The 14,621-nt window shown below is 36.6% G+C and overlaps 1 protein-coding gene across 13 annotated transcripts in view; it reads left to right on the forward strand.

Annotated features, from left to right (window-relative positions):
- LOC136837493 (uncharacterized) overlaps positions 1 to 14,621 on the forward strand; it is a 1,465,013-nt gene that overhangs the window by 1,257,767 nt on the left and 192,625 nt on the right. For all 13 annotated transcript variants that reach the window (XM_067102285.1, XM_067102289.1, XM_067102292.1 and 10 more), the window contains one exon: positions 2,950 to 3,094. In XM_067102285.1, the coding sequence (XP_066958386.1) occupies positions 2,950 to 3,094 (145 nt within the window). The remainder of the gene's footprint in view (positions 1 to 2,949; positions 3,095 to 14,621) is intronic.

A 14,621-nucleotide genomic window follows, 5' to 3' on the forward strand; every position in this document is an offset into this window, starting at 1 on the left:
CGGCTCATAAAGAACTATACCGAGACCGCCGAAAGATAGCTCTATTTTCGGTGGTCTTGATTATACGCTGTACAGAAAACTCGATTGCGCCGAAGAAACTTCGGCCCTATTTTTACTCGTTTCTCTTGCAAACATTTTCAAACTCTTCCACTGTTTGCTACAGTTTTATTTCACCACCCACAGGCAGTGCTGTATCATTAGTAAAGGTCAACAATTCCACACTCCATTCACTTTTCGTTATATTATCTCATAACTGAATATATCTGTCTGTATGTGTATATATATATATATATATATATATATATATATATATATATATATATATATATATATATATATATGTATATGTGTGTGTGTGTGTGTGTGTGTGTGTGTGTGTGTGTGTGTTAGTGAAGTCCACAATGAAATTCCTGTTACAAAACATAGTGTATTGAAAATATATATGTACAAAGCTTGTAGCTTTCGTCCAAATGGTGTGAAGTTGATCGCTAAAATGGAGCACACTCCATTTTTATGATCAAGTCCACAGCAATTGGACAAAAGCTATAAGCTTTGTACATATATATTTTTTATACACTATGTTTTGTAACAAGAATTTCATTGTGGACTTCACCTAGCATTTATAAGAAGCACGACGTAATACTTTTGTATTTCATATAAATATATGTGTGTGTTTGTGTGTGTGTGTGTATGTATGCGTTTATAAATGTATATACATATATATATATATATATATATATATATATATATATATATATATACATATATACATACATACATACATACATACATACATACATACATACATACACATGCAGACCTTTTTGTGAAACAGCTGATAAATTTCAGAGTAAATAGAGGAGCTCTCTGTAGTGCTGATGTACCCACAGAAAGTTAAATCATGTAACTTAACAAAAATGCCACGTGAAATGGTAAAGATGTATTGTAGAGAGTGAGTAGAAATTATTAGGATGAGAACACTTCCTATGTTAGAATAGGTAGACGAAAGTGTATTTGGTTGGTTATAAAAGTGGGTATTTGAGGTGTGTTATGGCATGACTTAAATCATTTTTTGTGGATGGAGAGAAGAAACCATTCCGGAAGAGACGAGTATGGTTATGTCTCTCTATGAGACTAATGTTTGCATTTTATAAAGTAGCAGGAAATTGCAGATACTGGTAAAAGTTTGAGTATTTGTGGGAGGAAGTGGTATGAGTAAGTTCGCAAGACTGGGGTTATTAAAGTAAATAAATAGTGGCCAGGATGATGTAGTAGTTAATGCTAAAATGGATTGTGGAAGAATGCAGGTTTTTTCATAAAGATATTTATAAGAGTAAATATAATCTGTGATGGAGTAGGACATTCTTTAGGGAAGCAAAGCTGCATTTTCTGAAGTTACTCTTAAAGCTAATCTCTTTTAAGGAAGTGAAGTTTGGATGCTAAACGTGAATGGAAAGGAGCCTTTTTAGGTGAAATTTTACATAGTTTATGTGAAGAAAAGAAACTTTACATAGGATATGTGAAAAAAATAAATTTTACATAGTTTATGTGAAGAAATTGTACATAGTATATGTGAACAAAAGGAATTTTACATAGCATATGTGAAGAAATTTTACATAGTTTATGTGAAGAAATTTTACTTAGTTATGTGAAGAAAATTTATATACATAGGTTGTGTGGAGAAGTATGAAAAGAGGTTTGACCAAGGTTTTTGGTAAAACGTTCAGCATTAGTGAAAAGTTGGATCCCAGTATTTGGAGGTGGTTTGATTACTTGGAGGGAATGAAAAAGAAAAGTGTGGAGCAGTCAGAAGTTTTGAGAGAAAAGAACGGAGGGAGATTTAGAATCACAAGACAAACTTTTCAGAAGAGCATCTTGAACGGAATAACCAGCATGCATGTTGAGTAACATTTAGAGTATCTGCAGGTAAGGGGAGATGACGTGCCGCAGATGAGAGTAACGTCCAGTTACATCAGAATGTAGTAATAACAACCTCAGGGCTGTTATTCCGATTAAACTAGCTACATACGACCTCTACCCCATCAGTGTAACAGATGTACATTATGTTATGCTGATTCCTGGAAGTGACGCCAGAGAGCCCTTGCTCGTTCCGCAGATCATTCCATGGATAGATTTAGGTGTAAATCGTTAAACATCAGAGTTAGGGGAAGTTTTTCAAAAATTTTTTTTTTAGATCCGGGATTTCCTCGGCGATTTGATTTTTTCAATGAAACGAAAGTTATTTGACATTACAAAATCAAAAAATAAATCAAAATGTGGATGCAAAGAAAACGTAATGTGTTCAGAAGGTTTATTTTAATGATAGAAATGTTCGAAACGACGTTTATGGTAAAGGGTGGTCTGAGATTAATTGGAATTAACGAAATAAATATTCAGCCAGTTTATTCACTCCTTTTGATATATTTTCTGCGGCATGCTTATTCGTGTTTCCTTGAGTTCTTTATACATTTATGAATTTATTCTGCTACTGCTACTACTACTACTACTATTACTATTACTACTACTATGCCTCAGTTCAAAAAGTTCGTCTAGCTCGTTGGCTTCATGTAGGTTAAAGTACACTCTGAAGTCCACTTATGTAAACTTTGAGTTTCCTTTGACAGACCTTTTAACTGGTTACATACAATCTTGGTTGTCGCATTCCTTTCATGTTGATATTGCAGCTTTATGTGTCCAGCTTTCACTTCAATCAAATAGGCTGTTTCCTATATATAGATACATACATACATACATACATATATATATTTATATATATGTATGTATATATATATGTATATATATGTAGACATATACATATATACACACATGTATATATTTGTGTGTGTGTGGGTATGCATTTGTATGTGTAAACATGTACAGAGATATATATAAGTTTTGTAATGTCTGTTAACATTCGAAACTGAAGGGTTTCAATATATTTTTCTGCAGAAAGCCGTAACGGGCGTCGGAGGGGTGAGCCAAGTGAGGGAACAAGTCAGCAGGAGAGACAACGGTGCCAGAGTGACGTGCAGGGTGATGAATCCTGCTCTGCCTCGCCATACTTTACAAGAACACATTGTCATCAACGTCACATGTGAGTACAAGACAAGATTCGTTACAGTCTTTCACATTTCCTTCGTAATTTTAGGTTTGTTTGCAACACTGACGAGTTTTCTCAGAAGAATGGCTCTTCAACAAGAAAAGAAGCAGACACTTTGTGTGACTTGTTCACTCTCCGAAGATTATCAAGCGATGTTTCCAGCGAACACTCCCCGTGCTCATTTGTAAAGCTCGATATTACCCCCATTACGGTGAAGAATCTGCTCGCTGGAACGCGAAAGAGAGGAGGGATGGGGAGGAAGGGCCGTGTATCGTTCTTTTCTGCATTTATTTCTCGCTTGGGGAGAATCTTCGCAGGCACATTCTAAAAATAAAAAAAAAAAAAGTAAATAAATTGCATGCGCTGTCATTTGCGGTCGTAACCGAAATGAAAGACTTTTCCGCGTGGAATTCTGATTAAAGTGTTGGGCAGCCAGTGCTGCCACTTTCTGCTTTTTTTTGTGGAATATTATTCGTTGTCGCGTTCCGAGGGAGAACATTCGAGGAAGTCATATTGAAGTACGATACTGTCTTTTGTTCAAATTGGCACAGTTTTTTGTTAAATGCTGACGTTTTCTGTAGGTACCCTGCATTTTCTATCCCAGACTGTAAAAGAAGGGAGAAAGAAGAAAGCTGAAAATTAACCCAGAAGGGTGCAACAGACCTATCTCCTGAAGGAAGAAAGGAAAACGGGAGCTGAAGCAGAACTCCAGAGCTGGTTAGACCTGTGAATATTTGATGACTTCCTCACGTTACCGCCGGCAGTGATGAATGTAGGGAAGATATGAATATAATTAGCGCGTTATCGTTGTGGCGCCTGTGATAATGGGTTGACGTTGACAGTAATTGGGATTAATTTCTCGTGTTAAACAGTGAAAACTAATATTTACGTTAATGTTCGCACCTTGTAGAGAATAACGGGTAGTGCAAGTTGGAGATATGAAAAGGATAATGTTGATCATATTGTGGTTGAACAAATCTGATCAGGATATATATACATACATACATACATACATACATACATAAATACATACGTACACATACATATACAGTATATGTGTGTGTGTATGTACGTAGGTACACACTTCAACATTAAGCCATTTCTGCATTAAAGAGAAATTGACATCGGCCACTGCCACGCTTAACCTTATAATGTAAAGGATACTGGATGAACACCTGCGCTGAAAACTTCCAGATCAGCCACTTCATGAGCCTACACAGAAGGCTCTTCTATCGCATGTCGAACCCTTTTCACACATCACATTCTTTCACTTTTAGTTTTCTGTAAAAGAAAACTATTGTGCCGGCTTTGTCTGTCCGTCCGCACTTTTTCTGTCCGCCCTGAGGTCTTAAAAACTACTAGTTCCTTTTCGGACCGGTCGATATCGTTCTCGGCTAGCACTGTGCAGGACCCGCGTTCGATTCTCCAACCGGCCAGTGAAGAGTTAAATGAATTTATTTCTGGTGATAGAAATTCATTTCTCGGTATAATGTGGTTGGGATTCCACAATAAGCTGTAGGTCCCGTTGCTAGGTAACCAACTGGTTCTTAGCTACGTAAAATAAGTCTGATCCTTCGGGCCAGCCCTCTCTAGGAGAGCTGTTATGGTCTGGTTAAACTAAGGTATACTTAACTTAAAAACTACTGAGAGGCTAGAGGGCTGCAAATTGGTATCATCCAACCCTCCAATCATCAAACATAACAAATTGTAGTCCTGTAGCCTCAGTAGTTTTTATTTTATTTATGGTTAAAGTTAGCCATAATCGTGCTTCTGGCAACGATATAGGACAGGCCATCATCGGGTCGTGGTTAAAGTTTCATAGGCGGCGGCTCATACAGCATTATACGGAGACCACCGACAGATAGATAGATTTTCGATGGCTTGATTACAAGCTGTAGCGGCTGCACAGAAAACTCGTTTGCGTCGAAGAAACTTCGGCGCAATTCTTACTTGTTTTGTGTACAATGGCTCCTTCATTCTGGAAGCTGTTCCCACACTAACCACCCAACATTTCCCAACTTTTCCTCCCCGTCTCATTCTTGGCTCATCTTAATTATACATCCTTTTCACTGACCCAATTGCTCCACAAGACCACCACCTCAAAACACTTAAGAGTCATGTTTTATCATATTTTCACACTTTACCCTTCTGCGAAACTCCATATTTCTCGTACCTTTTACGAAACTCCACATTTCTCGACATTTCTACCCGTCTTATTCCACACTGAGTATGCAAACTATTAACCTTGACAGTTTCAGCCATCCTTCTTTCAGTTGCATTAAACATCCACACTTACTCCACTAAAGATTTGGTTTAACTTACCCTTGATACATTCAAAATTTAGGTTCCATGAACACTGCTCCATCCTCGTAATTTCCAATTACTCTCACAACCTTACTCATGCCTGTGTTCAGTTTCTAATATCTCATCTTAAGAGTACTTAAAATGTTTAATTCTTGTCTCAGGTAACTGCTTTCTGCACCATACATCCTCATCTCTCTCCACATTGCATGTCCAACCATGCCTGGCTCTAGCCTTCCTATGCCTATAAGTATAGAAGAAATTTCTTCCTTTACTGAAAGCTTCCCTTGAAACACGGCAAAACCTTCCCTGTTACCTAATGAATTGTCAGTCAGTGGTGGCTGTGGCAGAGTGGTACAGTGCTTGGCAGACGAGTGCTGTGACCACAAGCTCACCCATTTGTAAATGGGCTCCAGCATCTTCTGGGGCGACCCCTTCAAAAATTGCAGGAAGACGTATACCAATGTTTCATATATAAATATATATATATATATATATATATATATATATATATATATATATATATATATATATATATATATATATATATATATATATGAGTGATCGATGAGGAAAATGTAAAATTTCTATTAAACAGTTTATGTACATATGTGAATATCAGTACGCGCACTTATAAGTGTAGTGTACAAGTTTCGATATATATATATATATATATATATATATATATATATATATATATATATATATATATATATATATATATATATTATGACATCGAAACCTGCACACTCATAAGCGTGCATATTGATATTCACATACGGATAATTGGTAGCGGCCAGCGTTAACATATATCGATAGGAAACTCATTGCCCATCCGCATTTGAACAAAACCCAGGACTACTCAAAGATACTTTGTGGATGGTAAAGGTACAAGAAGTTTTACTATCTATTTCAGGGACAGCGAGTCATCGTTTTTCTCAAATATCTTTCAGACTAATTATTTCATCGGAATGGTACTTTGACAGTGTACAAGACAACCCCCCCCCCTCTAATTTTTGGTAATATAGTGCATTGTCGTTTACCCTTGACTTTTAAAGTCAAAGTTGCATAAGTCAGCAGGACTAATCTACGCTATCGGACGTCCGCTATCCCCCATAGACAGGAAGGGGGGGCGGAGATGGGGAGACCAGGAAAGTGGGTTGAGGGAGGGATGAGGAGGGGAAGGGAGACGGAGGGATGGGGTGGGGATAAAGGACGTTCGAATGCATAATTTGGCGATGCTTGGCAACACCATGTAAGTCAAGAGTAAATGCCATAACTATAACTGTTTGACAATGCGCTATATTGCCTAAAATTAGCGGGAGGTGTCTTGTACACTGCGTCAAAGTACCATTTCGATCAAGTAATTAGTTTGAAAGATATTTAAGAAACGATGACTTGCGGTCACTGAAATGGGTAATAGTCAAGAATAGGGTGTGAGTCTAACGCAATCCTAATCAGTTTGTGATTATATATAGACTGGTGAACAGAAATTTTACATTTTCCTGATCGAGCACTCATAAGTCATCTTTTTTCCAGGGTCTTAGTTGTAGCTGAAAATTTGCGAATAAAATTGTAGTTTTATATTTGAAACGGTCTCAGAAATACGTAAATGGAATGCAATTTGTTGAATAATTTTTACTGATAATGGTCGTTTCCATTTTATTGCTTTTAGAATTGCACAGTGTAATATGCTGATTTTATTATTTTTAAGAATTGAACTCGTTTCTTTTTAACGAATCTGTTAAACATTTTGTTTGCTTACCAGTTTTACGAGCTTTTTTGGGGTGGTAGTTGTTATCTAAAACAGATGTATAATTGCTTTCCAACTAGTAAATACTGATAACGTTAATCAGCTTAACTGTAAATAAGACCAGATGCCCATTAAACTAATTAAAAAATTCGAACAAAGAGAAGAGAATTTCGGGAGAAAGAAACAAGTAAAACAACAAATTCACCTGTTTCCAAACAGAAACACCAAAAAGAAAGAATATTTGACCAAACCCCGCACTGGGACAAACACGAAGGTACATTTGAAAAGTTTATGGATACCTGAATTTATCATGAGGAAGGTAAGGAAGGGAGTAGGTAGTGGCCTTCCTCAGCCTCGTGTACTGGACTGGACGATTCCCATTCCGTTGAAAGGAGCTGATGGATTCAAACGAGATGCCGCCACTTGGGTTATGTGAGCCTGTCAGAATATGAGAATATTATGCGTACGGTAGGTGATTTCTTCTTTCGGGTACGATCCGCACACACATACACACACGTAAGATGTATATATATATATATATATATATATATATATATATATATATATATATATATATATATATATATATATATATATAAAATTTATCCTCTAGCAGCTTTTCAGTAATTGTCCAGAGTGAGGCTGCAAGGCCCACGCCTTTTCATCTTGATCCCAGCAGAGGCAGGTGCCTATTTACATCTGGGTGGACTGGCGGGCGGTAAGCTTGGGAGCAATCCATGGACCAAGCAAACATGAGCTGATTAATTGATCCTTATTCATGATATGTGTTAGGGTCACCACGTCCCTCAGATTACGTAATGTGTATGTAATAATATATATTTTATATATATATGTGTGTATATATATACATATATATATCTATATATGTGTGTGTATTATATATATGTATATATATATATATATATATATATATATATATATATATATATATATATATATATACGTATAAATGTATTAAATGTAATTTTTTTAAATTGACGACATTTACTGTACTACAAAATCACATGACATGCTTTTCGTGTATACGAGTGTCTAAATGCAGAGTTGGACATGATTATACTAATTAATATTGTGGCGGCGGCAATGTTTAACAAAGCAAAGAACTTGTATTTGTAAGCAGAATGAAGAAGAACATTCACTTATGAGCATTTAAAACTCGAGTAAGCGCTCAAAGTATATTCACCAGGAAATGAGCTTGAAATTCTGTAGAAAAAGTATCAAATCGCAGATTGCTTTAAAGCCATTACAACGTAGACTGAACCTATAATCATTCTTGAGGATATTCTCTTTAAGATTTATCTGTTATATATTCCTATGATAAATTCATAAATATTTTTATAACAACGCTAATCATTGGTGTTCTAATTTTAAAAGAAAAACAAAATTGAAAAACATGGATACTAAAGGGAATCGTTGTAGCTTTGCAAGGTAGTAATGTGAGCACACATTTCTAAAGCTTCATGCGATGACCAGATTGCTCGCAGGAACGCGAGAAGAAAGGAAGAATGAAAGAAAGATAAAGGATTCCGTTCTTTTGTTTATTTATTTCAAAGTTAAGTATACCTTAGTTTAACCAGACCACTGAGCTAATTAACAGCTCTCCAAGGGCTGGCCCGAAGGATTAGACTTATTTTACGTGGCTAAGAACCAGTTGGTTACCTAGCAACGGGATCTACAGCTTTGTGGAATCCGAACCACATTTTACCGAGAAACGAATTTCTATCATCAGAAATAAATTCCTCTAATTCTTCATTGGCCGGCCGGAGAATCGAGCGTGGGCCTAGCAGAGTGCTAGCCGAGTACGATATCGACCCAACTTAAGCCATTCTTTGTTTGAAATTTTATAATAAATAAAAACTAAAGTACATGCGTTGTACTAATAAGGGCCGTCTTGATATTGTTATAAGAGAACTAACTTTTTTTTTTTTTAGCGCTCGAAACCGTGATGTAAAGGCACTTCCTTCCGGATGATTTTCTTATAGGTGGTAGGGATGCGAGGGGGTTGGGGGGCGGGGCGAGACAAGGCTGTGATGATTTTGTCAGTGGTGGTAATGTTGACAATGTCAGTGTAATCATGAGGAGGAAGACATTGTTGCTGTGTATTTGCGATAACGCTGTGAGCCCTGTTATTTTTGCTTCTTATTTCTGTTATATTTCTGGGTAGGATCCTTTTTCCACGTCAACACATTTTTCTCAGATAACTCTCTCAAAGTGTGGGTATTTGGATGGCTCGATTTACCATTATTTGTCATAATGTTGATGATTTTTTTATCGTTTTATGAAGCAATCAATGTTGCATTCGTGAGATAAAATGAAATAGTTCACCCTGAAGGTATTTAACACATGGGCAAAAAGACGATGGTGTTTATTGTTGTTATTTACGGTAGTTTTTATGGCATCAATTGAGTGTGGTGTTTTAAAACAGATGCTAATTAGAATTGTTATTCAGAAGTCGTAACATTTGGTTGTAAAATACTTCCTAACGAAAGCAAACCTTGGAATATGTTACAGGTAGTTTGAGCAAAAGAACGTATTGATGTGGCAGAGTGGCAAATTTAGCTGTCTTGAATAGGGTACATTCAGAATATATCCATGTAAATCGGAAAAGACTCTCATTCGGCGGGGCCATCTTAGAAGATTGGATGGCAGTCGAATTCCGAAGAAATTATGCATAGTGTCTTGCTCATCTCGGAGATTAAGGGATAAAATATCATCCAGAAAAAAAAGTCTAATAAAATAATGAAAGCTTAAACGGTGTAGGATGAATGGGGGTAACTGGGCGTATCTTGTACAGATTGATGATTATAGTCACGCTGACACGTGATTTATGCGTCATATTCTACCGCAAGGAAATTGACACACTGGGTATAAATCTTTGCCGGTTTCGACATTATATCGAGGCCATTTTCAGAGGTTTTCCCTGTGGTAAAGGGTGACGTATAGGTTGACAGGCATGTTTTCTGTAGAAGTCCGTTTATTTCAGGATTTAATCGCTTTCTTAGTTCTTGGACCTCTAGATATTTTGCCCATTTTAGCTTGGTAAGGGCACAGACTTGGCCTTCTCACCGGCCTTTGCATGTAAGATGGAAGCCGCTGGATTTTGTACATTTTTATTTATTTATTCTGGCTTTTCGACATATTCGCTGTCTTATTCGTTAGGGTGTTAACTCATTAACCATGCAGTTTACCGTGTATCCACACATCCAGTTTGCAAAATCGTTCTTTACACCTTCTCTCTCTCTCTCTCTCTCTCTCTCTCTCTCTCTCTCTCTCTCTCTCTCTCTCTCTCTCTCTCTCTCTCTCTCATTTACATTTCCGCTTTCACTAATTATTCAATTATTTATTCGGTCTTCTTCAGTCATCTCTTTATTTTTTTAAAGCAACCTCGCTCACACACTCCTCCCTCTGGGTTTCGAGCCTCATCCAGGCCCATTGCCGCTCGTACGAGACTCCGAAGGCGTGTTGCAAATTTTGGAGCTTTTGATTGTGATGGGGCCACTTTGGTTCGTACGCTGTTGGCTTTCAGGACGCATTCTGACCCATTGCTCGTTGCACTACAGTACATTTCTAACGTTCATCACAAGTTTAGATAGACAGAATATAAGATTTAGGCCAAAAGCCAAGCGATGGGACCTATGAGGTCATTCACCGCTGAAATGGAGGTTGACAGTAAGAAGTTTTGGTAGGTGTAACGGAAGGAAACCTGGCAGTTACACTATGAAACAATTTTTATGTGATGGTGGAAAGACAGATGGAAGAAAGAGGATATGAACGGAGGTACAGTAAAAGGAATGGAATGTAGCTAGGGCCCAGAGGGACGCTGCAAAGACCCTTAAGTAATGCCTACAGTACACCACGTGAGGTACACTAACGCCGCTACCCCCCTCCGGGCGTAACAAGTTTATATGTAAATGTTTATAGTAAACTTTTTAGCTCACATTGATTTAAAACTCGTGCGTTTGTAGCCGATCTTCCGATTCGTAAATTTAAACTATTTTCTTCTGTTTAGTACTTGGGTGGGTGACCACCAACCAATGCTAAAGACCGTTATCACAGTGGTGAGAGCGGCAGTTGGTTACAGTTAGACCAGAAAACTTTACGTGTGGTGCGAGTTGAAGGCGCATCTTTTAAACTATAGTGTGTTTATATGTTTAATTGTTAAGTCAGTGTCTTTAGTTAACCTATTTTTTATTCTTATTCGAAGACTGTCGGCACCGGCAGCTTAATGTTTATCCTAATCTCGAAGGAGTAGCGACTCGGAAGGTTACTGGAATAAGAATATACAAAAGCAGGGGAATTTGACACTATTATGAATCATTAGGCATTAATATATAGGATATTTTGAGCTACTAATACGGATGTAAATTTATATGCACATATACTCGCCATCACACATACGCATACACACAACTGCATATTACATCATATATATATATATATATATATATATATATATATATATATATATATATATATATATATATATATATATATATATATATATATATATATATATATATATATATATATATATATATATATATATGTGTGTGTGTGTGTGTGTGTGTGTGTGTGTGTGTATCGAGACTTTCAAGCAGAGGACTCAGGGTATAGATAATAGGTTATGTTTAAACAGTAAGAATTACAAGGGTATAACATTGTTCACTGTATGGCTAGTCTTGGATTGAGAAAGCAAGGCAGGTTACAGAAGTGTTGCTAGCAGAGGACCCGTATATTTGGGCTTAGAGAAGGAAGAGGGAATGTGGATCAGTAGTTCATTGTGAGAAATTTGGGAAAGGGTAAAAGCTGTATGGGGCTTGCAGTTAAAAAAAAAAAAAAAAAAAAAAAAAAAAAGCTTAAGATAGAAATGATAGAGACGCAATGTGGAGGGTGTTGAGGAAGCATGGTATAAAAATAAGTTATTGAGAGCAGTGAAAAGCTTTGATGATATTAATGACGTGTGTCTTAAATTAGTAAACGGGAGAGTGACGGGTTTGGTGTAAAAGTGGGTCTTAGACAAGGCTGTTCAGTATCTCTATGGATGGTGCTTGGAATAGTTGATGTTTGCGAATAATACTGTAAAAATTTGGGATAGTGAAGAGAAACTGCAGAAAATGCAAATCAGAATTATATAGTGGACATTAATATAGATAGAGAAGGACAGTAGCGGTTTATCCGTATTAACCTGTATACTTGGTTATTAATTTTTTTCTTTCATAAGCCCATTCCTATACATACCACAACCACTCTTCACCCAGTCGTATTCTCATTTCATCCATTATAATTTTGTCTAACGTCACGAAAAAAATCTTATCGAAGATGTAGAAAACAATATGTTCTGATAAGCTTTTATTGGAATGGATATGAGTCCCTGTACAGAGAAGTAGGGCTAGATTTTAAGTTTAAAAGCCAGTTATAAGCAAAGTATTTTGAAAGCTAGACAAATCAGCCTGCGTGCACACAAACACACGCTCACACAGCAATTAGCTTGGTAGCCTCACACGTGCCTTCACTTAATGAACAGATTTTTACAATAAAGACCAAGAAGAAAGTGAATTTGCGGCTTAATATTCAGGGTATCCGACATGTAACGTTAAATTATGGTTCTTTGGCATGACTACGTTTGTCATGGAGCACTTCACATTATAACATTAACCATCTTTGTTGAACTACTAATTTTCATGAAGCTTTGTGAAAGCACTTAGACTAAAGGAAGTGTGGTTTTTCGTATAAAATTCAGTAAACAAGTAAGTAAAATAGTAAATAAAAGAATCTGGTTATGGAGGAAAATGAACAAATAAAGAAAGCTACACCAACTAAGCCTAACATAAATATTCTTTTAATTATTGTTTGACGTGAAACTCGTTTACAATGTCCATAACGAATTCCGTGATTATTTATCCACGTTCTTAAAGAATAGTACGTAAAAGTGAAAGAGAGATAATGGATTTACGGTGGAAAGGAACAACAGCCGTTCAATATTTTGTTCCTAAAACTTTATGTTAAGAATTTAGTTCAGGGGTTGGTTTCATTGGAGCTTGACATTATGCTTAACATATTTTATGTCAAACAGATCGATTCTTGACGTAATGATATAGGTAAAACGACACGCAATAGCTTTTGATTTGATCTAATGTAGTGGTATTCTGTCAATTCTCAACGGAAAATTGACACGGCTGTTTTGGGGGTATTTTGTAAGACCGTTACACATCAAAGCTTATCCTCGATTCAGTTGTTAAAACTGGAGTGGGTCAGTGACTTTCGTCTTGAATTTTCCATAAACCACCCTATGTCAGGTGACATAACTTAACTGAATTTGTATCTTCACACACACACACATATAATATAATTACATGTATACACATATATTATGTATATATGTTTTATATACATTTGTGTATATATATTGTTTGTGCGCTTTTATGTCTCTTTTTATTTCGTCTACATTTCCAGTGCAACAATTTTCATTCTTTAATGAAATTATGTCGGAGTAATATTTCCGTGATTTGTACGGATGCTGGTATAGTGGTTAGTGTCGTGGCATGCCACTCAGATGTCGCGGGTTCGTTTCTCTCCCAGGGCGACGAAAAACCACTGGCTCTGTATCATGATCAGTTACTGCTGCAGTGTGGGGTCTGCGGTGGGAGGTTGAAACCAACATTCTTTGGAAGCTTGAATTTCAAGTCAATGGCCCCTGGATGCTTGTTCCAATTCGTTTCCAAGTTTTTGAAGAGAGTCAGCTTAGAAGGCTGGACCCGCCCCTGCAAGTATAAGTTGAATGGACAGTGACGGGAGGTGACTTTCTAGATTTCAAGGGAAATTGGTGTCAGTTCCGTGAAAATCACCTATATAGAAGTGCATTACGAAGACTATTACATTTTTTAGCTGATTAGGAAAAGATTTGTTAATTTAATGGATTTGAAAATGATATATTTAAATTAACCGAATGCCTGGTCATGCACATTTACGTATTTAGTAGCTTTGGTGATTTATCAATTTAGTGGACTGGAAAATTATTTATGGATTTAGTAGATTTGGAAATAATTTGTTAGTTTTGTGGGTTGGAAAATGATTTAGTTATATTAACCGAATGCCTGTTCATGCACAATTATGTATTTAGTAACCTTGGAAATGATTTATTAATTAAGTGGATTGGAAAATGATTAATGATATTAACCAAATGCTGTTGATACTCACTTCTTGTAAGCGGTACTGAGATTTCACCACAAAACCAGACTTCTTTTCCCATTGCCGATGGTCCTTATATGGAGTCGGAATTCCTGCAGAAAGGGAGAGACGCCGAGAGGCATGTCACATGAAATATACATAATGCATCAAAACCGGACCTGAAACAGTAAAAGTGAGATTATTGCCTAGGAAATAATTATTCATGTGGAATGCATAATTTAAACGATGAAAGATACTATTCTCGTCACAGTTTACATG

The sequence above is a fragment of the Macrobrachium rosenbergii genome, chromosome 59, assembly GCF_040412425.1.
Source record: "Macrobrachium rosenbergii isolate ZJJX-2024 chromosome 59, ASM4041242v1, whole genome shotgun sequence".
NCBI lineage: Eukaryota > Metazoa > Arthropoda > Malacostraca > Decapoda > Palaemonidae > Macrobrachium > Macrobrachium rosenbergii.